A 27,977-nucleotide genomic window follows, 5' to 3' on the forward strand; every position below is an offset into this window, starting at 1 on the left:
GGCTGCCGCACAAGATTCTTACTGGTCTGGAACCTGAAGACCCAAGACTGAATTCTACCTCCAGCCCTCATTAGCAGGGTGCTCTGGGCAAGTTTCATTTCCTCCCTGGGCATGGGTTTCCTGAAGTAAGGGGTAGATAATACCACATGGTTCAGGATGTCTGGTTGGTTGTCTGGCTGCCTTGCTCGGGTCTTACAAGCTGAGTTACTGTGGCCCTGAGCTGCTATGAGGAGACCAGCAGACTAGCTGCCCGAAGGCCCCAGGGATCCTGTCTCTACTCCACCCCGACTCCAATTTCTGAGTCTGTAGGTGCATGCCACTCTACTCAACTTTTTTTGGGTGGGTGCTTGAAATTGAACTCAGGTCTTCATGTGAGCACTTGACCAACTGAGCTGTCTCCCCCACCCCAAATCTTGGCCTCTGTCCAGAGCCTTCCGTCAGGTGTGATGGTTGCAGGCCTTTAGGCTCGCTTACTTGAGAAGTCATAGGCAAGCAGACCACTGGTTCAAGATGGGCAACTTGATGACACCCTGTATCAAAATTTCACAAAAATTAAAAAGAGGGCCGAGGGTAGGGCTTAGCAGTAGATCATTTGCCCAGTGTGCACACTGCCCTAAGTTTAATCCCCAGTACTAATGAAAACAACAACAATAAAAAACTTTCAGACCGACTCCATAGCCCCAAACAGCACTCTGATTTGATTCCGCCCCTTCTGTTGCTCAGTGTTCAGGATTCTGCCATTGGATAAGGAACGGCCTTGAGTCCTGAGCTCAAGGGAGAGGGAATTCTTTTCTTCTCCGGTTGATAAAGTCTAATAAATAGCTTGACTCTGCTTTTCACCATCAACCTCCTCTAGCTCCTTCCTGTCCTTCAGCCCTCGCTCCACGTCTCATGTGCCTTGTCTTTCTCCCTCTCAGATGTCGCTTCCTTCAGTTTCTAATTAGAAGGCACTTGGGCTGACGGTGCAGGAGTTTATTTCTTGACACTTGTCTTTAAAATCTTTGTGTATACCTGTGTTACTAGTGTGTTAATACAAGCATGGGGGGCTGAAGTGTGAATGTGGGGGATCAGGACAACCTCCAGAGTCAGTCCTCACCTTGTACCTTGTTGAGACAGTTTTTGGGGGATTCTCCTGTCCCCACTTCCCATCTGGTTGGAGTGCACAGGAATTACAGACACATGTGCTACAGTGTCTGGCTTTCCCATGGCTTCTGGGGATTCGAACTCAGGTCATCGGGCTTGTGTGGCAAGGGCTTTACCCACTGAGGCATCTCTCCAACCCTCCACCCCACCACTTTTTGAGACAGAACTTCACCATGTAGCCCAGCTGTCTCAAGCTTGCTGTCTTCCTGCCCCAGCCCCTAAATCCTGGGGTTACTCATGTTCCATGACACTGGCCTTTGCATTTCTATTGGACATCTCTTGGAGTTCAGTCAGGACTGGGTAACAGTCTTGTAAAAACAGCTATTATTTATGGAGTACTTACCACGAGTCCAGTGCTGTGCAGCGTCCTGCATTTCTCTGTAATGTAGACAGTTTGATGTATAGACATTTCTTTTCCTTGGGGCCCAGGTCTCCATCCAAACCCTGTACTTGACATCATGTACTGTAGTGATCTCAAACCAAACAGATGCTGACACCGAGAAGCAGTGTGAAGGAGCTGAAGCAACCCTGGTAGCCTCAGCGGTGCCTCATGCCTTCTGAAAGCCAGAGGACTTGCTTCTGCAGCGGGATCGGCTCCATTTTCTACCCGAGACGCTCATGATTCCTCCAGACCGGGCCTCTGTGATGTGGCTTGTACCTTCAGCACCACACAGACACAAAACACGTGTGGGCACTGCTTGGCAGAGCTAGCTTTGATAGTAGGGGAGTGAGTGTCTGGTGTTCCAAGTGCCTGGCCCTTCCCGGTATAGCCTAGGGTCCCTTCCCCACAGGGCTGGGAGGGCAGGAGATTTAAGGACAGGGCTTGGCACTTTGCTAGCACTCAGTATGTGCTGACTCTCCTTGTTCTAGAAGATGTTGGGTCATGGGTAATCAGGCCAATAGACTCCAGTTCTCTCAGCTCCGCTTGAATCTAGGCCCTGTCCAGAAAACACGAGATGCATCTCTGTTGGGCCCTGTCCAGTCCTGTGAATCATACCAACTTTCAAGTTTGAGCTCAGAGAGGACTGGAATTTGAGGCCAAAGAAGGCAAAATATTTCCCTTTCTCATTCTTGTTAAGTTCTTCAGTGATGGGTAATGGAAACAGATGGTTGTGGGTTCAAATCCAGGTTCTATCCTTACCCACTCACCTATCTGCCTGTTCGCATCACAGAGGGTTGTTGAGATGGGTAGATGGACCCGAATCCCCAGCTCTGAGTGGTCATGTTAGTTACACAGCCTGGCAGTGGCCATGCCCTTTACTTGTTAGAGAAATAGTCTCCTTTGCAGAGCTGTAGGGATTAGAGATGAACGCATGGAGGTAGAAACAGAATGCCCGGCAGCGCAGGAGCGAAAGGTCTGGAGCCACCTTAGCAGAGTCTTGGCAATTTAGGTGGCCAAGTGGTCCCACGTTTGATTAATATTAACTTCATCCCTCTCAGAGAGCCAGGTGAGTCCTGCTCAGCGGCTAGAGCACGTCTGAAAGGTTTGTTTCACAGCGGAGGTTCCAAATAGCACCCAAACCCATCCCAGCGCCTTTCCAGCCATGAAGCCCCTGGCGCCGAGCAGTGTTGCTTCAGCTGCTAGTACTTAATGTGCCTTTCCTTGGAACCACTTCCAGCTCCTGGGAGCAAGATGGTGCCGTAAGTGCTCCCTGCTCGCCCCCTTGCCTTTCTGTGACTAGTAGGAGCTGTGTGCATGAAGACTGCGGCCCAATTTACCAACCTTCAAGGTTCACCAAATTGTGGGCCCAGGGCCCATGGAGTGAGGGCGGATGGTGGGGCGGAAAACTAGGAATTTTGCCGGGAAGGGGTCCAACAGGGTCTTGGCTGGCGCCGAGTTAGCCACAGCCCAGGACCCCAGGGTGGGAGAGGGAACGGAAAGGCACTTGCACCTGGAAGGGTTGCAAAATCCTCTCGGGCATGAGGCAGTGGCTGGAAGGAGCCTTCGCGGCTGCCCTCAGGTGCGGGGGCCCGATTGGGGAGCGGCCCCACGGCGCAGACTGGCAGGCAGTCGGACGTGGTGCGCCGCCCGAGGCACCCCGCCTGGCCGGTGCTGGGGGGGGCGTGGTGCGGCGGCCCGCCGGGGCGGAGAGGGGCCGGGGCGGCGGCGCGGGCTCCCGGGAAGTGGGGCCTCGCCAAGCCCCGACGCCTTGGGCGCAGGCCCTCCCTCCCTCCCCGCGCCCGGCGGGACCCTGCGCCTGTGTCGGGAGAGGCCGGCGTCCGGCAGATGCACGCGGGGCGGGGGCCGGGGGAGAGGCGGGGAGAGAGAACCCACAACAAAACTTGGCGTCGCTGCGCGCACGGCGCGACTTGAATGACAGCCGCCCGCGCCCGCGGAGCGCAGCCGACACCCGGGAGCCTGTTCCGCCCACGGCCCGGCGCGCAGCAGCAGGTAGGGGTGCGGACGGACGGGTGGACCGAGGGACCACGGGCCATGGGCCGCGCCCGGGCAGCCCACTCTGACTTCCCGCAGTGTGCCCACCGCCGCTGCGGGCGACGGTCGCCCCATCCCGCCCTGTCCCATGGACCCTGCGCAGGAGCACGGTCGGGCACACACACACGGGGCAAGGGGTGGGGGCGACCCCTGCGGGATCGGGAGCCAGGGGGCGATTTTTCTACTCGATGTTCAGAGGCTGGTTCCCAGCCTTCGGGCTCCTCCCGCTGCGCACATCTGGAAAGAATCTGCGTGCGGGTGGGGAGGGGAGGTGGAGGCACACGGGCGGGTGACAGGGACTGTGGGGGCAGGTGGAACTGGGAAGGGGTCTGGATCTCTGCACTGAGAACTTGGGCCCAGGGCATCCCGCGACTTTCCACGTCAGTTCAGCAGGGGCTCCACCGAATCCAACAACGACCTCTTTACAGACAGAATCAAGCCCAGAAGGAGGCAAAAAATCAATCTCGAGGGTGCGTGGACAGGTGAGGCGCACAGATGCGTTCTAGCACAGCTCTGTACACTCTGGCCACAACCCCACCGTCTGTCTAGGCTGCTGCTTCCAGCGGGACAGAAAGGGGCAAGGCGAAAAGCACAGTCGTCCTAAGGTTGTGTGTGTCATCAGCCTGGGCAGGATGCGGGGTGGGGGATGGCACAGGGCCTGGGGATGCTCGAGTTGAAATACCTGACCTGCAGTCAGGTGGAAGAAGGGGGTGGGGTTGGCTTGGGGCTCCCGAGCAGGGGCCTGGCTTGGGAGGCAGCTGCAGCCTAAGCTGCTGGAGTGTGCAGCAAGGGCTAGCTAGTGCCCTGGCCAGGATGCAGGCGTGCAGGAGGTGGCAGAAAGATGGGCATTAGCACCCAGAGCGTCTGCTGGGGAAGGTGAAACTGCGCTCTGCCAGGCACGAAGAGGCACTAGGGGTGTGAGCTGGGAGGACCCCTGGGTGGGCCTTTCCTCCGCTCTCCCTTTTGCCCTGTGAAAACCAAAACGATCAGATCCCGGGCTCACAGGGCACACACCACTGGGGAGGGCCTGGGCTGCCCTGGGAAACTCATCTGTGGCTGCTCTGGGGCTTCTGCATCCTTCTGTATACTCTTGGAGCCCTGGGCCCACTCTTCTGTGTGCAAGGTAAAAAGTGTCAGAGTCAATGACTTTGTGCACAGTGAAAGGGTACTCTTTGTCCCTTCTGTCTGAATCCCGGTTAGGAAGTGGCACCTGTAGGCTTGGTGGAGTCATACACAGAATGCTAATCATGACCTACTGGAACCCCGATGGCTCTCTGTCATCAATACCCTGCCATGGTGACTTGGCAACTCTTGGCAACCTGTGTCTCCATCCCTAATTTCTATTCCCCCTTTACCCTGGTTAAACACATCTGCCTCTTTCCTGTCCCTACTTCACACCCTGCCCCATGCTTCCCATCTGTCTGGAGGGCTTGCCTTTCCCTCTGTTCACTTGGGGAACTCCTACTCATCCTTCAAGACCAGCTCAGGGCTATGGGCAGAAGCAAAACATTAGTTCTAGTCTTAAATTTATTTTATCCATCCAGGCATCTATCCATCCATCCATCCATCCATCCATCCATCCATCCATCCATCCATCATGTGTGTTTGTATGCACATGCCACAGAGCATGTGTGGAAGTCAGAGGACAGCTTGCCAGAATTGGTTGTCTCCTTCTACCCTACCTTGTGGGTCCTGGGGTTCCAACTCTCGTCATCAGACTTGGAGGCAGGAGCCTTTCCTGGCTGAGCCATCAAGCCCTTGTTTTTCTTCTTCTTTTTTTTTAAAGACCCCTCCCCCTAAACAGGGTTTCCCTGTGTAGCCCTGGCTGTCCTGGAACTCCTTCGATAGACCAGGCTGACCTTGAACTCAGACCTACCTGTCTCTGCCTCCTGAGTGCTGATATTAAAGGCATGCACCACCACTGCCCGGCTCTGACTTATTTTTAATTATGTGTCTGTGTGTGCAGGTGCTGGCAGAGGCCAGAGGTGTCAGAACTCCTGGAGCTAGGGTTACAGGTGGCTGTAAGCCATCCCAGGGAGTGCTGGGCTCAGGTCTTCTGCAAGTGGAGTACTGCTCTTAACAAACAGGTGAGCCATCGCCCCAGCTCCTGACTCTAGTTTACTATTATATTTAACATACTAAGTTATAAGGCAGGGAATCCGAACAGTTGATGGCGTAGGCCTTTCTCCTCTGCCTTTCCATAAATCCATTCAACACCCAGAATCAGGGGAGGCTCAGTCTAACCTTGAAGGACAAAGCCAAGACCTCTGGGGGAGGGCTGCTGAGGAGTCTAAGATTTTGGGGGTGGGCAGCCGTGGGGGGCCATTTGCACTTGAGTTTCCAGCTTGCAAATCAGGAGCATAGCTTATGCCTATTCCTGGGCTTTTTCTTGCTCCAGCAAGCTATAGCTCAAAAGAGAGTGGGGACTCAGTGACTATGCGCTGAACCTGAGGGCAGGAGGTGATGCTGGGCTCTGCACTTCGGCTCCCAGCCATACCCATTCTTTCTACCTGGCTCTGGAATCTGGTCCTCGCTTTCCATCCCTGCACCAGCACTTCTGACTCTTTATCCCCTGCACAGCCTTGCTCACGGCAGCAGCTCCTTATCCTCCAGAAACGAGGCTGACGCTCCACCATGTAACCTGCCCAGGGCTGTGGCCATTGTGTCTGCTTGTGTCATTTTCGTCCCACCTGCCACGGACAGTCCAGTGAGCTTTGTGGAGATTTCCACGTGGACTGTCCGGACCCCAGGCCTGCACACACACCGACCCTCTTTTGTTCTTGCCAGATGCTTGCCCATCAGAATGCCTAGTCTAGGCTTCACTTGCTCTAGGAAGACGTCGATGACAAGGTTATGCTTTCTCTGAGCTCCTGTGAACTCTCCACCTTACTCTCTCACATCTCAGGTGACTCAGTTTACCTGACTCTAAAGTTTATCAGTTTATCATCAGACTCAAAAGCAACACTGTCTAACAAATTTGATGTGAGCCACAAATGCAATATTCTAGAAGCCATGTAAGAAAAATAAAATGAGAGGCCAGAGAGATGGCTCAGTGAGTAAAAGCACCAGCTGTGCAAGTCCAACAACCTGAGTTCGATCCCCAGATGCACACATCTGTAATCCCAGCACTCCTATGGCAAGGTGGGAGGTGGAGGCAGAATTGTCTGGAAGCTCAATGCCCAGCTAGCATGGAGTGTGCAGTGCAGGCTGCCAACAAGAACGAAAGGAGAAGATGTGCTCCTGACCTCCACACGCTCACCCTGGCATGCACGAGCCTGCGTGCGCATATGCGCGAGCGCGCGCACACACACACACACACACACACTTTTTTTCTCTCTCTCACACACACAATCTCTCTCTCACACACACGCACACACTTTCTCTCTCTCTCTGTCTCACACACACACACACACACACATGATTTTTAATTTTTATATTTATTTTTTGGTTTTTCAAGACTTGGTTTTTCTGTGTAGTCCTGGCTGTCCTGGAACTCACTCTGTAGACCAGGCTGGCCTCAAACTCATAGAGATATGCCTACCCTTACCTCCCAAGTGCTGAGATTAAAGATGTGTGCTACCACTGCCTGGCCAATTTTTATTTTTTTAAAGACAGGGTCTTACTATATATCCCTGTCTGTCCTAGAACTCTCTCTCTGTAGTCCAGACTGGCCTTGACCTCACAGAGCTCTGCCTGCCTCTGCCTCCTGAGTGCTGGGATTAAAGGCGTGCACCACCATGCCTAGAACAAATAATTTTTTAAAGTAAAGTAAGACAGGTAAACTTAATTTTGTTTAACCCAATATATTAAAAGTGTTATTTAACCATTATAAAATTAATGAGGAGCTCTATATCATTAGTATTAATGAGGCGTTTCACATTCTTTTCTGCAGTGCCCTTAAAATCTATACACACACAGTGTGTTCTTTAGAGCATGTCTCAACATGGACTAGCACCATACCTTAAGCGCTTCATAGGCACATGTGGCAGCGAGTAGACAGGGCATCGTGAACCTCTTAGCCAGGAGCCTGCCCCAGGCTTCCTTGTAGGACCCCAGTACTTGGTGTGCTCGGCCCCCCACAAGAGCATCATGGGAAATGCAGAAGCCCTGAAGCTCAGCTCAGCCCCTTCACAGCTGTTACACTAGCCGATCCCAGGGGCCTCTGCTCTCTGATCTCTAAAGCAGTGAAGAAAACATTTTCAGTTTGGTTCAGAATGTTGATATAAATTATGTATTTGTACAGATAAGCCTGTGGATTTTTATGGAGACAAGCCAAAGGTGAGGGGAAGAAAGCCAGCCTGTCCAGTGAGTACCTTGTATATGTGAGGACCGGCTCCTTCCCTGCGTCTGCTCCCTGGCCTCCTGCTCTGAGTAAATTTGAGACTCACTTCCCACCCCCCTCCCATCCCCCCCCTGCTCTGGCCAGAAGACTGTGGAATCAGCTATGGGGGGAGGGGAGGCTAATGACCTGTAGAAGTGTGGCAGGGGAATGGAGGGCCAGGCTGCTGCCCGCATCACTCACTTCTGCTCACTAAGAGCTAGGCATCTGCAGGGCTCTCTGGCTCTGCCAGACTAGCGGGCTGGGGCTCAAGTCTGCTTAGGCCACATGGATTGTATGGTCAAGGGACCTGGCTGTTGCCCTCTTCTTCATACCCTTTTCCTGGGATGTCTCGTCTTCCTCGGGACCCCTTATACTGCCACCTGGATCTGAGTGGGTAGTGGTTATGGTATCACCTACTCCAGACAGGACAGGCATGTGACCTACCTCACCTCTGTCTCCAGGGCCCAGGGCTGGGTGCAAGATGGGGCATCCGAGGCAGTAAGACCACAAAGCAGTATCTAAAATAGTGCAGCATCTTCTACAGCCCATCTAGAGCAGATGGGTTGGGATCAACCAGACCAAGAAGTCTAGGTGGGTTCTAGACATGGTGTCTTAGTGTTTTACTGCTGTGAAGAGACACCATGACCTTGGCAGCTCTTATAAAGGAAAACATTTCATTGCCGTGGCTTACAATTTCGGAAGTTTAGTCCATTATCATCATGACAGGACATGGTGACATGCAGGCAGACATGGTGCTGGAGAAGGAGCTGAGAGTTTTTCATCTTGATCCACAGGGAGCAAGAAGTGAGCTGTGTCACTGGGTGTAGCTTGAGCATATATGAGATCTCAAAACCCACCCCCACCTTCCTTCTAGGCCACACCTACTGCAACAAGGCCATGCCTCCTAATAGTGCTGCTCTCTGTGGGCCACGCATTCAAATACATGAGTCTATGGGGCAATACCTACTCAAACTACCACATATGGGATGGGGTGGAGAGGGGATGCTAGAGTGGGTAATGAGGTGGCTGGGAGGTGGACCATGCTATGGAGCAGAGCAGTGGTTCTCAATCTGTGGGTTGAGAACCCTTCAGGGGGTCAAACAAGCCTTTCACAAGGGTCACATATCGGATATCCTGCATATCAGATATTTATATTATGATTCATAACTAGCAAAATTATAGTCATGAAGTAGCAATGAAAAAAATTTTATGCTTGAGGGTCACCACAACATGAGGAACTGTATTCAAGGTCGAAGCATTAGAAAGGTTGAGAACCACTGGAGTAATGGAAGGGAGAAATTCATTCATTTACTCATTTATTTAAATTTATTCATTTATTAAGCATTAGTGTGTGTACCTCATTGACCTATGGAGTGCCCATGGAGGACACTTCCATTATCACCTCTAGGACAGATGAGAAACTGAAGTTTAGACTGTTTTGAAACTTTCCCGGAGTCACAGACTGGTGAGAGCCAGAGCAGGCTCACAGCTCCAGCCATTGGTCTCCACATCTCACCCTTCAGCGTCACGGCCGCCGACTTCCCTGTTTCCCTGATGCTGCCATGACAAGCTCTGGTCAGACCCTTCTAGCTGCTGCTATGGTTGCATTTCCTGAGGGAGTGTGGGAGAGCCCCAGCCTGGCTTGTGTGCTGTCCACTACTCCACTCTGGAGTGGACCTCAGAGCCTGGACACCCACCTGTACACCTCTCAACCACTCAGTGTTACTGTGTGCAATGTTCCACGTTACTGTGCAGAGTCCTCCAAGTAGCAACAGCTGCTCTGTCTCCTGATGGGCATCCGATGCTCTGTGTCTGTTGTCATACTTTGTCCTGACAGGACTGTGAGTTTAGACAGCACCTGCCTGGTACAGATGAGGAGGAGGCTGAGGTGCAGTGAGGGTGCAGTGAGTTCGGGGAAGTGAGGCTTTCACTGGGGTCTGTGGGTCCTGGGATCAGTACCTCTCACTGCCACCTGTTGTACCTCAACACACCCCAGAGACTTATCTGAATCCTTGTGATGCTAAGCCCTGATCTTTGGGACCACCGGGACAATGGTAGCCAAGCATCATTCTTAGCCTGTACCCATCCCTACTGCGCTGGGGATTATCTGCAGGGGCAGTGGTCATGGGAGCGTGTCAGGTCCCGGTGAGGATAGCTGGGTGACTGAACACCCGGAGTGGGACTCATCGGGTCATCGGATGGCAGCAGCCTCAGCCACCTCTTTGCCTGGCTTTGGGGTCACTCAGACTGCACCCACATGCAGAGTTCTTCTCAGCTTAGGTGCTGTGACTTTTGTTCAACTGTTGCCAAGCCCTGGGCAACCTCCGACTCTGCCCTCCCACACACGCTGTAACACTTGAGTTATTTCTTGGAAAGGAAGTTGTTGACGGCACAAGAGAGGGAAGGGGCATTTGGGGCAGAAGGAACAGTAGCATGTGCAAAGGCTAGGCGGGAGGGTCCACTAGGTAATCCAGTGTAGCTCAGCTGGTGCCAGGAGAGGGATCCTGGGATCCTGCGTGGAAGCTGGAGCAGTGTCACACCTGCTGGGGAGGGACAAGGGATTGCCACATTGTCTATGTCAGGACAGCGGGAGTTTAGCAAATTCCAGGTCCCGCCTTAGCTTCCCTTCTGTGAAATAGGGGTGCACATTCCTCAGGGCCCAGGCTGGTGAGGGTTATAGGTGGTTTGGCAGCCCTGACTCGGGGCTTCAGGGCCCTTCCATCACTCCAGAGGATGTCCCCTATGAGAGAGGGTGGCAGTCATCAAGCTCTAAGGCGGCCACTGTCTTACGCCTGGGAGGGCCCTCTCATGACTTCAGTGGCCATAACTACACGCCCAATGCACGTGATCGGTGACTCCCCTGGCCCCGAGGTGGGCCTGAACCGCTCCTCCCACAGGCACCATGGCCAGCAGCAGGGGCCTATCACTCCTGCTGCTGCTGCCACAGCTGCTCCTGGGCCCCGTCCTGGCCGTGAGGGCACCTGGGTTTGGCCGCAGTGGCACCCACAGCCTGAGCCCTGAGGAGAATGAATTTGTGGAGGAGGAGCAGCCTGTGCTAGTCCTGAGCCCCGAGGAGCCAGAGCCTGGCCCAGCCACCATCGACTGTCCCCGAGATTGTGCCTGCTCCCAGGAAGGTGTTGTGGACTGCGGTGGCATTGACCTGCGGGAGTTTCCAGGCGACCTGCCTGAGCACACCAACCATCTGTCCCTGCAGGTGAGGTTGATGCTGTTCCAGCAGTTGCCCCAGCTGCTGACTCCAAGCCTTCAACATGGTTGCACAGCTCCCTTCTTACCCAGAACCTCCAATTTCCACAGCCCCACCCCCTGCAGCCCCTGATTCAGGGTAGCAAGGCAGATCAGCCTCTTGAGTCCTGGTCCCACTCTTATGGCCCCAATGATGCCCTGGGTTACAGAGCCCTGAGATGCAGCCTGTTGGTTCATGGAGGAGTCTGGGCTGTTCAGCTTGTAGAGTGAAAATGTCTCATCATGGCCACAGAGTTGCCCAGCAGCTGAATACATAGGGCACCATGAACACCATTACAGGACCAGGAGAGCCAGGACAAGGGGTCCAACCCCAGGAGGCAGTGGGCTCAGAGCATAGAATGAGACTGCTGGCCCCTGCTGAGGCCCTCCAGACTGGACGGATGGATCCTGGGGCATCTAGGGCAGGCCTAGGGGAGGGGAGGAACTATTACATCTCTCCTGAGGAGAGCCAGCAAAGGCAGGGGATCTGCCTGTGGTCACTGGGGTGGGGGTGGGGGTGGGGGGGAGGCTAGGCAGGCAGTAAGGGGAAAGGACAAATTGAAGACACTTCCTCATAGGCTCGTTTCCCACCCATTCACACACAGACTCTCTCATGTACCTGCTGTGCGTACCCCTGGTTCTGTGTGGGGGTGTATGGTGTGTAGGAAGGACATGCATGGTCCCATTCTAACTTAGGTGCTCACAGTACATGGGTGAGACAGACAGACAGACAAGTGAGTAGACAAAGTCAAATAGAGATGTAAGGCTTAGCCAGGTAGCAGTGGCCCACACCTTCATCCCAGCACTCGGGAGGCAGAGGCAGGCAGTGTTCTGTGAGTTCAAGGCCAGCCTGGTCTACAGAGTGAGTTCCAGGACAGCAGGGCTACACAGAGAAACCCTGTCTTGAAAACCAGGAGGGAAGGAGGGGAAGAAGGAGGGAGGGAGGGGGAGAGAGAGAGAGAGAGAGAGAGAGAGAGAGAGAGAGAGAACAAGAACTTACACTATGGGGTCCAGATCAGACCCTTCATCCAGCCCAGGAGAGCTTTCCAGAGCACATGGTCAGAAACCTAGTATTCCAAGGGGAGTGGGGACTGCAGGGCCAAAGAAGGGAGCTAAGTGCCTTCTGTTTAGAGAACAGTCCCAGGTGCTGTCACTTGGTGCAGGTCTGAGCCGTGGGTGATAGCTGCATGTGGGCTCTTTAAGAGTGGGACTCACACACGTTTGTGCCCACCGCTGTGCACTGTCTGCCTCAGGAGAGAATGCCAAGGCAGGTGCCCAAGAGAGGGTGCTCCTAGGGCCAAGGGCAGGTACAGAACCCCTCATGCACCCACCCCTGAATGGCTGCTGTCTCCCCCACCTCCCCCCAGAACAACCAGCTGGAGAAGATCTACCCCGAGGAGCTGGCTCGGCTGCAGCGGCTGGAGACACTCAACCTTCAGAACAACCGCCTAACTTCCCGAGGTGAGGAGCCGGGACACTGGCCCCAGGGGCCGGGACACGGGACCTCAGAGGCCTGAGAGGCACAGTGGCCACGGGGAGAACTCACCCTGCAGACCCTGGGGTGAAGGGGAGCCCAGGCTTGGGTTGGGCTGGCAGGGGGGCTCTCTGATGTGGACCTGAGCCTGCTGTGGGTGTCTGAGACCCAGGAGGCGGGGCCTGGGGCATTGAGATCACAAGCTTCCTGGGACCTTGTCAGGGACTCTCCAATTTGCAAGGGCCCGAAGAATCCAAGAGCAACATTAAGTTGTTTTTTTCCCCCTGAAGATGAATACAATACTTAATTGGGATAGAACTTTCAGAAAACAAAGTGGAAGGGGGAAAAAAAACCCTATAATCCTGCCACTTTGAATTAATCAATATTAAGGTTTTGGTATTCTCCCTTCCCCGTTTTAAAAGAAAGCAGCTTTATTGATATGTGATTTATGTGCCCTAAGTGACCCAGTTTAAAAGTCCACTCCAATCTGATGTGTTTGGGTGAGTTTATGCAGTGTACAGCCGCCTCTGTGATCTGCAGCCATTCATCTTAGATTTTTAAACCCACAGCAGATCTCCTGCAATCGCTGCGGCGGCCTGCTTTGTTTCACTTAGCAATTTGTTTCTGTTGCTAGAGCTCTATCTGGCTGTCACGTCACACTCCAGCGCAGGGTATTCCATGGAGACGCAGCTCACGGTTTATGTAACTGTTCCCTCTCCTTTGACTTGGGCCAGTCCCAGCATCTGGGGGTCCTGGAGCAGGGACTGGATGTCAGAGGCCAGCTCAGGGCTGGAGAGGGGCCAGTCTAACTGGTCTCCTCACAAGCCAGCTGTCAGAGGGGACCAGGGGCGAGTCTTGCCCTGCCCAGAGCCTATCCCAGCTGGGCTGCACCTGCCTGTAGGTGGGGCTGAGATTGAAGAGGGGCCTCTGACCCCCCTGCAGCCATCCCCAGGGGAGCACCCCTTCCTGCCTCAAAGGGTTAGGCTAGGTCACTCAGTCCCCAGCAAGCACTTAGCTGCTCGCTCCTGTGCTTGGGCCACGTGAGAAGGAGAGAGAAAGAACGCAGGGCAGGACAAAGACTGGAACTGATTGGGAAGGGAGGGAGCTGCCTAGCAAGTGGGTGGTTCGCCTGCTCCCCTGTAGTATTTCCTTCATCTAGGGCTCTGACCTGTCCTTTAAAGGGCTCCCAGAGGAGGCGTTTGAGCATCTGACTAGCCTCAACTATCTGTACCTGGCCAACAACAAGGTGAGGGCCACGGGGGGGTGGGCGGGCTTCCCTGCCCTCTTGGTTCTCTCGTCCCTTGAGCTCTATGGTTACTCTCCAGTGCCCTCTCTAGCCTGGCCTCTGGGTCCCCGTTGCCCTGGATGTTGAGAAGGGGACTCACACCATCCCCCGTAACCTAGAGCATGGCTGATAATGAAGCGGCCAAGGCCTTCAGCATGGATGGGTGGAGGGAGAGTCCCGCATGTCACACAGGCACTCACAAGGCTTCTTGGAGGAGACGATACTTGAGCAAAGGGCAGATTCCAGCCTGGGCCCAGGGAGAAAGGCTGTGCTGTTGAGGTGGCATGTTTCCCTGGTCCCCAGTACTCAGGGCTGAGGTAGGATCGTTTAAGTCTGGGAATTTGGGACAAGCCTGGACACAAGGAGACATGTTTCAAAATGCATAGAGGTAAATAATAAACAGGAAGCTTGCCTTCCCTCCACCCAGAGCAACTTTTCAAATCACACTGTTGCTTCTGGCCTCGAACCCCTCTTCCTCATGAGCCCAGGAGCTCAGGAGTGTGGGGACAGGTGCAGGGGGCTCTGACTGCCAAGCTAAGGGCTGTGGGAGCTGGGCACGTTTTGTTTTATCAAAGGATGGAACAGGTTTCTGCGTTAGCAAAGTGGCTTTGGTGTCAGGGAAGAAGAGGGAAGGGAAGCCGACCAGCACCCAGTGGCAGGGCCCAGAGCTAGCCTCTACTGGTCTTTCTGCCGTCTCTTTTCTTTCCAGCTAACATTGGCACCCCGATTCCTGCCAAACGCCCTGATCAGTGTGGACTTTGCTGCCAATTATCTCACTAAGATCTATGGACTCACCTTTGGCCAAAAACCAAATCTGAGGTCAGAAGTCAGAGGGATGATCCTGGGTGTGTGGGAATGTATGCGTGGAGGGTGAGTGTGGAGGATTTGGGGGAAACAAAGAGGAGACACAGGCAGGCCCTGAGAGGGGGTTTGCTGTGCTGTGGGCTATGGGCTGTGCTCAGGGGTGGTGGAGGCACACCCAGGCCCTAGAGGAGCTCAGGATCCAGAGGGCTGAGACCTGAGGGATGAGGAGGTCTCCGTCCAGTAAATGAGGAATGAGAACTTATGTATGGGAGTGGTGGGGTCTGGGAGGAAAGAGCAGCTTCCATCGGGTGGAGCTGCCCTTCTTTGAACTTGCTTAAGGAGGTATGACCACTCCCAGGACCCCCCACACTGGACTTCAGATGAAGGAGTCTGGGCTGGGACCAGGAAGACCTGTTTCTGCCACTAATTTATGTGGTGACTTCGGTCAGGGTGCTGAGCCTGTCCCTGCCCCTGTCCCTGACCAGAGAGGGGCTTCTGAAGCTCTTTAACTCTGCACCCCTGGGTTAAGATGATAGAAAAGTGCCCCGGGCCCTGCTCTCCGTAAGACTTTGAAGGTACAGAGCAAAGCTGGCCTAGGGCGGGGAGCCCAGGTGGGGTGAGGACTATACCTCAATCCCGCAGGTCTGTGTACCTGCACAACAACAAGCTAGCAGATGCCGGGCTGCCGGACAACATGTTCAATGGCTCCAGCAACGTCGAGATCCTCATCCTGTCCAGCAACTTCCTGCGCCACGTGCCCAAACACCTGCCTCCTGCCCTGTACAAGTTGCATCTCAAGGTGGGGAGCAGAGAGCGCCCATGGGGGAAGAGGCAGACCCTTGGCCAGACACAGAACTGCTGAGGGAGAAGCATGGCCCAGTTGAGTGTGGGGATGCCGAGTGAGTCTGAAAGTACATTGCAGGGGTATTAGCTATCTGGGGGAGTAGGCGGACGTCTGGGTGCCTTGACCGTCAGTGTGGGCTTGAGGGGGCTATCAGCACACACAGGTGCTGCAGGTCTGACTCCCCTCTTGGTACACCTCATCCCAGGCCTGGATCTTGCCCCTGCCTCTCACTTTGCCCCTCCCTCCCTTTCCTTCTAGAACAACAAGCTAGAGAAGATCCCCCCTGGGGCCTTCAGTGAGCTGAGCAACCTACGAGAGCTGTACTTGCAAAACAACTACCTGACCGATGAAGGCCTGGACAATGAGACCTTCTGGTGGGTCCCTGTATCACCGCAGCCTCCTCATCACCATGGCACCTGGCAGGCTCAGCTGCTCCCAGCTGGGCACAGTCACGTGTCTACTGTCCTTGCCTGCTTTCCCTGGAGAAGACACTTTGGGGCTTGTGTCATTTGCCATTTCTGTCTCTGGGAAGAAGTCAAAGCGTATAGATAAGGCCTGCTGAGATGGCAGATGTGGGATGTGGGCTCCTGCTTAGCATCTCAGTCCCCTCCTTTCTCCAGGAAGCTCTCCAGCCTGGAGTACCTGGACCTGTCCAGCAACAACCTGTCACGGGTCCCCGCTGGCCTTCCCCGCAGCCTGGTCCTGCTGCACCTGGAGAAGAACGTCATCCAGAGCGTAGACGCTGATGTGCTGACACCCATCCGCAGCCTTGAGTATCTACTGCTGCACAGCAACCAGCTGCGGGCTGAGGGCATCCACCCGTTGGCGTTCCAGGGCCTCAAGCGTCTGCACACAGTGCACCTCTACAACAATGCGCTGGAGCGCGTGCCCAGTGGCCTGCCCCGCCGAGTTCGCACCCTCATGATCCTGCACAACCAGATCACAGGCATCGGCCGTGAGGACTTTGCCACCACCTACTTCCTGGAAGAACTCAACCTCAGCTATAACCGCATCACCAGCCCGCAGATGCACCGGGATGCCTTCCGCAAGCTGCGCCTGCTGCGCTCCCTGGACCTGTCTGGCAATCGCCTGCAAACCCTGCCTCCGGGCCTGCCTAGAAATGTACATGTGCTGAAGGTCAAGCGCAATGAGTTGGCCGCCCTGGCACGCGGGGCACTGGCTGGCATGGCCCAGCTACGGGAACTCTACCTCACAGGAAACCGACTGCGTAGCCGGGCCCTGGGACCCCGTGCCTGGGTGGACCTTGCTGGTCTGCAGGTACTAAAGGACTGGGCCACTCAGGGGCACAGGGAGGAGAGAGGATGGTGGGTCTGCCCCGAGCCTACCTAGCTACTGGGATGAGGGACAGTTGTGCCAGGAGCCAGGTTCCTGTGGGTTAGCCAGACTGAGTTGATTCACAGTTAGAGACCTGCCGGGGAGGCTGACCTTAGGGTAGGAGGGTCGTGACCATGCAGTCCAACCTACCTATGGGGCAAAAGCGAAGGGCAGAGTGAACACAGGAGCCCGTGGTTAGGGTGGCCGGGCCTTGTCACCACAGGCAGACCCTGGCTTGAGAAGGGTGGTGGGGGTAAGTGATAGTCATGGCTCAGGTCAGGGTCCCTAGTTCAGGAGGATTAGGGGGCAGTTTGGGCAACATGGGCCCAGCGTCCTGAAGTACAGAAGTGGGTGCTTGCAGAAGGCTGGGCCTTGACCTTGGAGGTCGGGGTGTTGTTGATCTTCCCAGTCAGCCGAGGGCCAGGATGGGACAGCTGCTCAAGGCACTCTGGGGCCAACCACTGGGCATGACTGCTATGGCTATGTGGGGATATCCCCAAACCTCTCTGGGGACAAGAACCTCCCATGTGAGGAGAGCAGTGAGTTAGGTGAAATTTATCGGAACACGGAAGAGGGGCCAAGCCTGCCACAGCAGCTCCTGTTCCGCTCCCGGAGCCTGCCTTCATGACAGAGGCTGAGAACCTCCACCCTGTCCCTTCTCCCTCAGACCTCCCTCGGGGCCTGCTCTAGTCTCTCGGGGCTCTGCTTGGACGCCGGCTCTGAGGTCTTCTTCTGCATTGTTTTTCCTTAGAAGCTTCACCTGCCAGGCCTCGGGGCCCGCGGGTTGTCAGTTGCCTGTATTCTGGGAAGAAGGAGAGGCCCACGTTTTAGTCTGACGTGCTCACCACCGGCTGTGGTGGTGGGAATTGCCATCAGGACTGGGGTGTCTTCAAAGAATACTGGGGAGGAGTGGGGGCAGAGAGAGAGTCCAGGAGGACCCCTGAGTTGGACAGTGTGGTGGTTGAGGCAGCTGGTTCTGCATGGTCTCTCCTCACCCTGGCCACCCACCCTGCTGAGGGCCGCACCGGAATCCAGCCTCTGTGCTGCCTTCAAGCTGTTGCTCGGGAGCTCGGTCTTGATCCCAAGCCCCCACACCTGCCCCCTCTCGTTACCTTGTCTAACTCACTCAGGGGGAAGGGCCACACCCACCCGGGGCACCTTGTAAGCTGCCTGGGCATACTTCTTGTCTCTGTTGCCTGCCTCAGGCAGCCTGACAGCTCCTAACCCCAACGACAGCTCTCGATTCAGGTTGCTTATGCCCCAGGCCAAGCCACCCTGTTTCTCAACCGGACCTCAGCGTCCTGGGATCTCACCGCTCCCGTACTCGAAGCACCGCGCACACACGCACTCCTATATAATCTTCTATAGCTCCCGCTTCCTTGAGGTCCCCGGCCGGATTGATTCCCTGCTGTGGTTTTCAAGGCTCCCTCTGCTCCTGCTCAGGCACACCAGCCCCTCTACTGGATGCACTCTGCCTGCCTTGCTTACTGGAGACATCTATTCCTTTGTTCCTTCATTCATTCTGGAAGAGTCCCCATGTTGTACTAGACACAGTTCCAGAACTGGGGATCCTGCGAGAAATAAGAGGGGGGACACCACCCTTGTTAGGGTATACCTAGGACTCAGCCTGAGTGTCACCTTGCCTAGGAAACATCCTTACCCGTTAGCAGGGTCGGGCAGGCCAGGTTGAGCCTCAGCCTGGGTATCTGGTGAGCAAGCAGGGATTCTATCTCACACTGAGGGTCTTTTGACAGGCAACTGCTCCTTTTCCCTCAAATCCACCCTGTGCTAATGTCCTGGAAAGCCTTTCCTGGCTTGAAGCTGGATGAGGCCTTTCCCTGCTTCCTCTTTACAGCCAAGCCTGTGGCTTGTTTTGTGGAGCTCTGGTCCATCTCCACAGCCTGTCTGTCTTCCTGAGAGTGGAGATGGTGTCTCATGGAGTCCATGTCCCCAGCACCCATGGGCACCAACCATCTCTGGAATGAATGAGGGAATGGTAAAGGCGAGAGTGGGGAGGGTCCCAATGGCTGTGGAGACAACATGGGAAACAGGAGGAGGAAACAGAGTTGGAAATTTTGGACTCCGCTGCAGTCCTGATGCAGGTTTCCAAGCTGTGTGAGATCTGGCCGATGACCCGAATCCCAGCCTGCCAGGGCAACAAAGGAGCTCAAAGATCATGTAGTCCTGTCCCATGGCAGCACTAGTGTGGGTCTGGAAAAGGTGCATTGGCACTTTGAGGGGCAGCAGAGGTGACCACAGAGCCAGTGTGTGCCAGCTCCCCTGCCCCACTTCCCTGGCTATGGCTCCTGGGCTCCAGGCATGAGGTGATCTGAGCCTGCTCAGCCTGGGACCTGCTTGTGTCAGGATTTCTACAAGCCTTGTGCCTACTCTCCAGGCCCCTGCACGTGTGACCTGCACACATGGATCCTGGCGTGTCTAGTCTGATGGAAGTGACAGGTGGATTAAAGAGGAAATACTATGACATGCAGGCAACTTGGCCATGACTCCATGTGCAATGGCAGAAAGGGCTGAGTCTACATCAATGAGAACAAATACTTGGAGTCTGGCACAGCGTGTTCTAGCCTCTTAGAGATGGATTAACCTAGCTAAGCTGTTTCCCCACCTGGAAAACATGGATTGTTACCCCCACCCCACTGGGGGTTCTCATTAGATGTCAATAGACTACGGCTTGGTGGGAGTCTGTAAGCTGTTAAGTGCTGTGCGCAGACGGGAGTCCTTGACTCCTCTGCTTGCCTCTGCAGCTGCTGGACATTGCTGGGAACCAGCTCACAGAGATCCCCCAGGGACTCCCCCCATCGCTTGAGTACCTGTACCTGCAGAATAACAAGATCAGCTCTGTTCCTGCCAACGCTTTTGACTCCACTCCCAACCTCAAGGGGATCTTTCTCAGGTAGGAAGTCCCTGAAGCCCCCACTTGTACCCGCCCCCTACACATCTAACAGTAGATGGATAGTTGAGACACTTGTACCCGCCCCCTACACATCTAACAGTAGATGGATAGTTGAGACACTTGTACCCGCCCCCTACACATCTAACAGTAAATGGATAGTTGAGACACGGGGGGAGGGGGAGGGCGTAGCTTGCAGGAAGAGTGTGAGCAGAGCTCTGGCAGGCCTGCGGTGGCTCGTAGGTTTGCTAGTGGGCATTGGAAACATTAACGACTAGTGTAGGGGGGTGTTGAGGTGTAGGTGGTTATGAGAGGAGGCCCAGGGAGCATCTTGCTAACCCACAGCTGTGAAGACACAGGTGACTGCTATGTTCACAGCCAGCCAGGTGGGGCTCAGGGTCAGACCAAGAACGCAGATGCCTAAGTCCCACTGGGCTCTGGGGTTAGGACTTCAGGGAACTCAGACCCACAGACTATGACTTCTTCTCAACCCCTCCCACACCCCACTTGACCCGACCCCCCAAATCAGAGAGCAGACAGAACAGAAGGTAGCAGAAGGCCCAGGGTGGTGACACCGGGGTGGTGTGACTCAGGCTTCTGAGCAGAGTTGAGGCACTGTTGGGCCTAAAGTCAGGACTGAGTACATCCCTTACCAGCTCAGCCACGGCCTTGCCTGTGTACCAGTCAGATCTTGGGGTTTGTACCAGAGGGCAGCAGAGGCATCTCCCATGGCTGCCCCTCTATGGATGAAGTAAGAGTGTGCGGAGCGGGAGGCTTCTCTTGCCCTGTAGATGACAATCGTCTGCTGGTCCCTTCCTCCAAGCTGTCAGTGTCCCAGCAGGTCTGCTTGCCGTGGTGTACCATGCTTCTTCGTCTTCCACCTTTACAACTTGCTGGGCCGTTTCCCAGACACCCACTCCCTGCCCTCTTCCCTTCTGAGCTGGGCAGGCATGAGGGCATCAGCTCCTGACACTGACCCACGGACCACCACTCAGATTCAACAAGCTGGCCGTGGGCTCCGTGGTGGAAAGCGCCTTCCGGAGGCTGAAACACCTGCAGGTCCTGGACATTGAAGGCAACTTTGAGTTTGGTGGCACTTCCAAGGACCGGGGCCACACAGATGAGGAAGAGGAAGAAGAGGAGGAGGAGGAGGATGAAGAAGAGGAAACAGGATCATAACAAAGTGACACAGATCTGACCCAGGTGGGTGGTCTGTGTGGTATGATGCTCACCTCTCCCCACACTGTCCCTGACCCATCCTCACCCTGTCCTCTAGTCTGTCCCTTCATTTTGAGCATCTGTCAGTTTTGTGTGTAGGATTGGTTAGTGGGAAAGGTTAGTGTGTGTGGCAGAGCACCCACGGAAGCCAGTTTGTGCCGAGGCAGTCTAACACAGGGAGATGAATACTGTACTGGGGGCTACCCTGGGGTGCAGAGATGCCTGAGCTGGAGACGGGGATGTAGTCACTGTAGGCCTTGAGATGGGTATAGACACTGAGGGGGTTAGAAGAGCTTGTCCAGGGTAGAGAGGGAGAGGGTAGCCCTATGGGCCCCGTACACAGTTAACGTACAGGGAGTTTGCACACACAAGCATCTACACATGTGTACATGCATACATACTTTACTCCAGGACACAGTTACAGGCAATAACATGTACATAGCTGTGTGAACAAGTATGCATAGAGGTATGGGTACCCATTCACACAGGCTTACATGTGTACACACATATACACACATACCTAGTCCATGCAGGGGCTTCTCTGGAAGCAGGGAACTCAAGCGGCTTCAGTGCTAAGAGCCTGAGAGGGGGTGGGCTCTGCGGAGCCTAACTGCATGTGTCTACAGAGTCCCTGTGGCTTCTGAGAGAACAACTGAGAGAGAGAGGTGGGGGTGGGGAGAATGACTGGGAAGTCAGGGAACATACCTGCTGGGGGGGGGGCAAGAGCTGAGGGCAGTAGAGGGGAGGCCCCGTGAAACTCACGAAGGCCCACTCTGCTTGGTTTCCTTTTGGCACAGGTGACGTGGGTGCTCGTGGGATATGCTGTGGAGGGAGGAGAGGGGGCAGGAGGGCTGCTGGAGGGAATCGCAGGAGCCTGGTGATCGTCCGACTGTGGAAGGAGGGCCAGGGAGCTGAGTGACTGCAGTCCCAGGCAGGCTAGTGACTTTGATGGCTGGATCTGAAGTCACATCAGCCTAAGATCATCTGTCCATGCAGGGGAAGACGCCAAGCAGAGAACTGGATTCATCTACGGCGAACATTTTGCTTAGGGTTGTGGGACCAGAAAGACAGGGAACAAAGAAATGGGATAGATTAACAGTCTCTGTCCTGGGGGCCAGGCTTGGGAAGAGGGAGGGGCAGGTGGGAGTGTTGGGAGCAGAGATGTGGGGAGGGGGTGGAAACCTGGGCAGGTGATAGGGAGTGTCCAGGCAGAGAGCAGTGGTCAGAGCGGATATGTAAGGTTAGTTAGGACTTCGGAGAATGTGTTAGGGGTTATGAGGCCAGGGGGGCTATGCAAGGAGGCTGCTGGTCATGGCCACAGTTAGGATGTTGACTTGAAGTAGGGCCTGGAGCTGAGAGGAACTGGTGGTGGGGGTTGGGGGGTGGTGGTGATGGATGATGACAGCTGTGAGGATGGATGATGGGGACAAGTTACCCACTAACGATAGAGAGCAGGATGCATGACAGGGTTGTGAGCACGGAGGGGCAGCCCCAGCTCCCAGGGCCAGCTATGGAGGTAGAGTCCTTGCCCTAAGGTACTGTCCTTAAAAGCCAGGGTCAGCAGGAAGGGGTGATTACTATTCCATGAGGACCCTCTGGCTCTCGGGGGAAGGGCTGTGGAGTTCTGGGGTTAGGGAGAATCTTTCCCCCTTTGTGGAATGTTGGCCATAGTCAAGTGGAATGCTGGGAGAAGTCCCAGAAAGTTCTGGATTCAAGCTGGGCACCTCCTGGTTCGAGACTCCCAGGGGCGCCTCGTCATTCCCACGCATAGGAGCCTGGCTTCCAAAACCCTCTCACTCAGTCATTCCACCCAGAGCTGTTTGTAACTAGCCCTGACTCTCCAACATGTTCCACAGGACGACGGACCACCGGACTCCCTTCTGCAGCCCAGGCCTGTGCCCCGTGAGCGCCCCCTTCTGACACACCCAGCGCTGAGCCCAAGGGGCATCCGAATGCCAGAGGCTGAACACAGTCTCGTGTCCCACCCCTTCCTGTAATGTGTTGCACAAGCAGACACGTGCAGACACCACACCCCCAGCCTGGCCACACAGATAGCCAGCTGCACATGACCCTCCAAGCTGGTTGTCTGCACAGTCTCACACCAACACACACACACACACACACACACACACACACACACACACACACACACACACACACCATACACACGCTCTGACCTCTGAACCCACACTGGCCTGGTACACTCAGGCAGATACTCTCTCCCCACTTCACACACACACAGAGTGACCTATGCCACCAAAAGCTCTTGCTTCTGGCCATCTCTGGTCATCACAGTTGGCCATGTGCCTTGTCCACTGTTCTCTCCCTTGGGGACTCGGGGTTGTCTCCTTCCTCTGTGGCCAGGTGCTTTCTACCCTCTGAGACTCACAAAAGCTGGCTTTTGTCTTTTGCCTTCCCTCTGGGGATGTGAACCTTCTAACTTCCACCAGGGCCTTGCCCCTTCCCCAGGTGCTGAGGCAACCCCACCACAGGGAGCTCCTTTTTGTTGTGCCCTGGCAGGTCACAGGCACTTTCTGAGGACAACCTCAAGAAGGAGGGGGGAGGGGGAGGAGGCAGCTGTGCATGGCGTGGGCAGGGATGACTGCGTTGGTCTTCAGTTCTGGGGTACCTTTGGTTTTAAGGAGAAAAAATATATATATAAAGATAAAAATCTCAAAGCTGATTTTTCCTGTTCCAGAAAAACTAATATAAAGCATTACCCCTGCCTGGCATCCATGTTGTATCTGTGTGTGCTTCCCTCCAGGTGCTGGGCTGGCATCTGATCTAACGAGCAATACCCCTGACCAGCAAGAACAAGGACCAGTGCCAGGACCCAGGGCCCCCGACAGGAGTGATGCAGACAGAGGAGAGATGGGACAGAGCAGCGAGGCAGGAAGCTTGGTGCAGACACTCTCAGTGGACGGAATTCTGCTTTTAGGGTCAGACAGGGCGCAGGCCTGCACATTACCCCTGCTCCCCCAAGCTGAGCCCCCAGGCAGAGAGTCACCTCTGCACTGAGGTGGTGTGGCTGATAGTCTGTGCTGTCCAAGTAGGGAAGAGGCAGAAGGCGGGTCCGAGAGCCCAGGCAGAGCTGCTGTGGGGACAGTCTCTTGAGGCATTCCCAGGGGAGAGTTGAAGGACAGGTTCCATATGCCACCCCAATGTGGGCAGAGCTGGGCTTGGGTTGAAAGCTGTAGGGAGGCTGTACCTAGCTGCCCACTAGGTCTTAAGGACTAGATAGAGATCTTCCTGACCTGGAGGTATGTGGGTACAAGCCTGTCAAGTTCATCAAAATATGGACTCCTGCCTGTGGCTAGCTGGGCAAGGCCGCTGGATTCCTCAAAGGCCTTAAGAGGTGACTCGGGGAAGGTCAAGTGAGCCCATCGACATGAAGGGGAAGTAACTGGCTGGACAGCTGACCTCTCCCAGGTGGTTAGGGATCACCTGAGGAAAGACAGTTATGGTGGACCCATGAGAGGACTATGGAGAGTGGGAGGTGGGTCCTGGAGCTGAGGCCCTTCCCGGAGTCTGCACTCCTGGGAGAAAGGTAGAATTCAGGGTGAGGGTCTGTGCCCTCCTGGCCCTTGAGTGACCTTGGGGAGGCCTGTCTCCCTGGGCCTCAGAATCCTCATAGGCCTGGTATTCTACCCCTCCAGACCCCAGAGTTATACCCCTACCCCACCTCTAAACCCAATCCCGGCTACAACAGATCGTGTGGCCAGCACCCTGCTCTGTCCCTTAGGCTTCTTGAGCCAGGCCCTTCTCTAAGGCTATATGTTAACTAACCAACAGCAGGCTTCGGCTGAGATTCCCTCCTTTCCTGGGGTCTGATTTCAGGGCCAGAGCCCAGACCAGTCTGATCAAGGTAAGGAGGTCTGTCCCTAAGAGCTCTGGAAAAGGCCCAGCTACAGTCAGGCCTATTGAGGTGGTCTGGGGTGGGTTTGCTTATACTCTGTCTCCCACATGTGTTGGCTTAGACAGGCCTGTTCTCCCTGTGGCCACCAGGACTAGCTCATCTGTGCTCTGTCTGCTTGATTAGGTCAACAAAGAAGTACTCTCCAAGAGTCTGCTCTCAACTAGAGAGTGCGGGTCATGCCTTAAAATCTCAGCATTTGGGAAGGCGGGGTGGAGGTTGAAGGGGGCAGGAGGATTGCTACTAACAGAGTCTACATAATGAGTGGCTAGTACTGCATAACAAGACCCCTGTCCTGCCAGGCAGCAGTGGCACACGCCTTTAATCCCAGTACTTGGGAGGCAGAGCCAGGTGGATCTCTACGAGTTCGAGGCCAGTCTGGTCTACAAAGCAAGATCCAGGACAGGCACCAAAGCTACACAGAGAAACCCTGTCTCAAAAAAAAAAAAAAAAAAAAAAAAAAAAAAGACCCTGTCCCAAATCACAAAACAAAATACCACCAGCATACAGTCTTGTTACATCCACAAGTCTTGAAAAAACGAAGACATTTATTTATCATATTGCAAACACAGAAGGAACTAGTAACTCTTATTCCACTTGGCCACACAAGCCTTTGTGGAGTTCAGCCCCCAAGGTACTGCTAGTCACGTGGCCAGAGAATCTCCGGCTGGGCCTTCCTCCTTGTGGCCCATCTTGCCCACGTGTCCCATAGGAGGCTGGCTGGACTGTACCCACGGGGCCCTTCCAGCCCTAGTGGACATGAGTCTCCATATTAGATGAGAGATCCGGTGGACAGAAATGGACCAGGCTGTGGTACATGGAAGGCATCAGGTCTTGATCAGGGGATGGACCAGCCCTTATTGGGACTGTTGTGCTAAAACCACAATGGAATGGAACAGGAGTTGACCTGACCAGGACACAGCTGGGGCAGAAACAGGGGCGCAGTTGTTATATCTCCATGAGTTGGAAGCAGTGGTGGCTGTGGGGACCCTGGAGAAGGCAGAGCCTCTTTGGCTGGTCCTTGCAGGCTGCCTTGTCCGCCAGAAGAGAGTGGCCGAGACTCCAAAGACATGAGAGAACATTCTAGCCCTGATGTTGCTTCCAGTGAGCGGTTTTCTCTCTCAGGCCCCAAAACTGTTCCTCCATAGAGGCAAAGACCCGCCCTGCCAGGTGCTCATGTGGTACAAACTGTCACAGCTAGGTCTTGGGCCACATGAGCCCATAGTTCTGGCTGGGGCTCCTGCACACTGTTGTCTCTTTGCTGAGACACTATTTCTCATCAATGACTGACTAGCCTGTCAGGGTGGAACTTGACTTGGGCTTGGCCAGCTGCTCGGGTGTATTCTGAGTTCAGCTCCTGCCCTTAGCCCAGACCCCAGGGTCTGGTCTAGCTCTGCAGCCCTGTGGGCTCACACATTGGTTTCCAGTTCACTAATCTCGATGGTGCAGTGGTCGAGGCTGGTGGTGGCCGGCTCCTCATCCTGCTCTACCTGGACTGGGATGTGGTGGGGACACGTGGGGCCAAGGGTTAGTTCCGAGGCCTCAGCCACGCTCTTCACACAGCCATTTTGCTGGGCGGCCACGATCTCCTGCAGCGTCACTGGCTTGGCCTCACAGGGTAGCAGTTTCTGGGGAGGAAACGGGCCTTGTTAGCACTAGGAGGGGCTGAGGGTAGGTGATGCTGAGCGGTCTCAGGCTGGGAGCCACTGAAAGGGATTTTCCTGTAAACACAGTTGGGTAGCCTTGGCGGGGCACGGGCCTCTCTGGGTACCGGTTTGCAAGCTGCCTTGCCTCCTGCCTCCTACTTTGGTGATGAGGGACTTGCCCCCAGAGTACAGTTGGGGAACAGTAGCTCCTCTACCTGAACCTCAGCTTCCTTCCAGTGAAGTGGGTACAGCCACCTACACACCCCCGCAACCCCGGATTCCAGCCAGGTCCCAGCTGCCTCGCAACATCCTGCATGAGGGACTGGGTTTCTCCGAGGGAAGATGTGCTGTTTTCCCCCCCCACAGCTTCACTGGCTAGCTCTGGGCACTCTGTCAGGTCCTCCATGAAATCTGCAACCCCACCTGGCTCCATCTCCTAAAGGCTTCCTGGGGGGGACACTGCTCTCACCTCAGTGCCCATGTCCTGAGCAAAATCCTTCCGGCAGATGTGGGCCATGATCCCCGCTGCCAGTGCGTCACCCAGCACATTGATCATGGTACGGAAGCGGTCCCTGGCAAGCCAAGGTGGGCAGTGAGCCGCAACAACCCCAACAGGGAACTGGTAGAGGCCACACGCAACTGGAAAGTGTGAGGCCACTGCGCAGAAACACAGGCAGTGACCGCAGGCAGGGGTGCACCCCACCCACCCTCAGGGGTGCCTAAGCAGCTGGGGAGACCCCTTCATGAACACAGGCCCTGTGTTTGGAGGGGCCAGACTTGGGGTCAGACCCAGTACTACTTTAGAGAATTCAAGGGGACTCTGTCTTGACTTTTGAACTCTTGAGACCCCAAGTCACACAACTGAGCTGGTGTGGATTATTGGGGCACCCCCGTGTGCCATACATGGCGATGCCCCCGGCCCCCTGCCTGCTGCCCTCAGCAAGGGGTGGGGCTGGGTAAGGACTGGAATGGAGCACTTACAGAGCCCAGTCTACAGCGATGATGAGGTTGATGTCATCGGTGGGCAGTCCCACAGAGGTGAGCACAATGACCATGGTGACGAGCCCTGCCTGTGGGATGCCAGCCGCCCCAATGCTGGCCGCAGTGGCTGTGATACTGCAGAGGGAACAGATGTGGCGAGGACACCTGCCACCACCCTAGCTCCGAGGGGGATTAGGGTGCTAGGGCCTCAGGGCCAGCCAAGGGGGTGGGACCCGTCATGAACATCAGTGGGGGTTAGAGAAGCATGTGTCTGCTCATAGTCCTTTTTCCCATGGGCCTCCATCCCCATCCTTGAGGGAATTGGAATAAGCTAGGAGACTCTGCTGTGGGACGAAGACACTCAGATTCTGGTGGTCTGCCAGCACAGCTCCACCCCAGCCTCACTCTGGGCCTGGGTCAGAATTGTG

At 55.1% G+C, this 27,977-nt stretch overlaps 2 protein-coding genes across 6 annotated transcripts in view; one reads left to right on the forward strand and one right to left on the reverse strand.

The window, feature by feature from the left end:
- Positions 1–3,319: 3,319 nt before the first annotated feature.
- Positions 3,320–23,741, forward strand: Podn (podocan). 5 transcript variants are annotated; one of them, XM_052717892.1, is made up of 14 exons: positions 3,327–3,535; positions 4,006–4,059; positions 5,544–5,664; positions 7,821–7,882; positions 10,796–11,112; positions 12,509–12,602; positions 13,797–13,861; positions 14,610–14,719; positions 15,347–15,503; positions 15,807–15,922; positions 16,169–16,826; positions 19,646–19,794; positions 20,787–20,994; positions 22,866–23,741. In XM_052717892.1, exons 5-13 carry the CDS (start codon positions 10,801–10,803, stop codon positions 20,968–20,970), a joined length of 1,845 nt encoding a protein of 614 aa, XP_052573852.1. In that variant the 5' UTR covers positions 3,327–3,535; positions 4,006–4,059; positions 5,544–5,664; positions 7,821–7,882; positions 10,796–10,800; the 3' UTR covers positions 20,971–20,994; positions 22,866–23,741. The 5 variants fall into 5 exon arrangements, with proteins under 5 accessions (XP_052573855.1, XP_052573853.1, XP_052573852.1 ...); XM_052717893.1 differs by lacking the exon at positions 4,006–4,059 and having other exon boundaries at positions 3,326–3,535; positions 7,821–7,855; XM_052717891.1 differs by lacking the exon at positions 4,006–4,059.
- A 2,590-nt stretch (positions 23,742–26,331) lies between these two features.
- The window catches only part of Slc1a7 (solute carrier family 1 member 7), a 45,565-nt gene continuing 43,919 nt past the window's right edge, over positions 26,332–27,977 (reverse strand). The window contains exons 9-11 of the mRNA XM_052717844.1: positions 27,550–27,684; positions 27,038–27,140; positions 26,332–26,550 (exon numbers count right to left, since the gene is read on the reverse strand). Of these exons, the coding sequence (XP_052573804.1) occupies positions 26,332–26,550; positions 27,038–27,140; positions 27,550–27,684 (457 nt within the window). The remainder of the gene's footprint in view (positions 26,551–27,037; positions 27,141–27,549; positions 27,685–27,977) is intronic.

Source organism: Peromyscus californicus, unplaced genomic scaffold, assembly GCF_007827085.1.
Source record: "Peromyscus californicus insignis strain IS unplaced genomic scaffold, ASM782708v3 Scaffold_5__1_contigs__length_169319896, whole genome shotgun sequence".
NCBI lineage: Eukaryota > Metazoa > Chordata > Mammalia > Rodentia > Cricetidae > Peromyscus > Peromyscus californicus.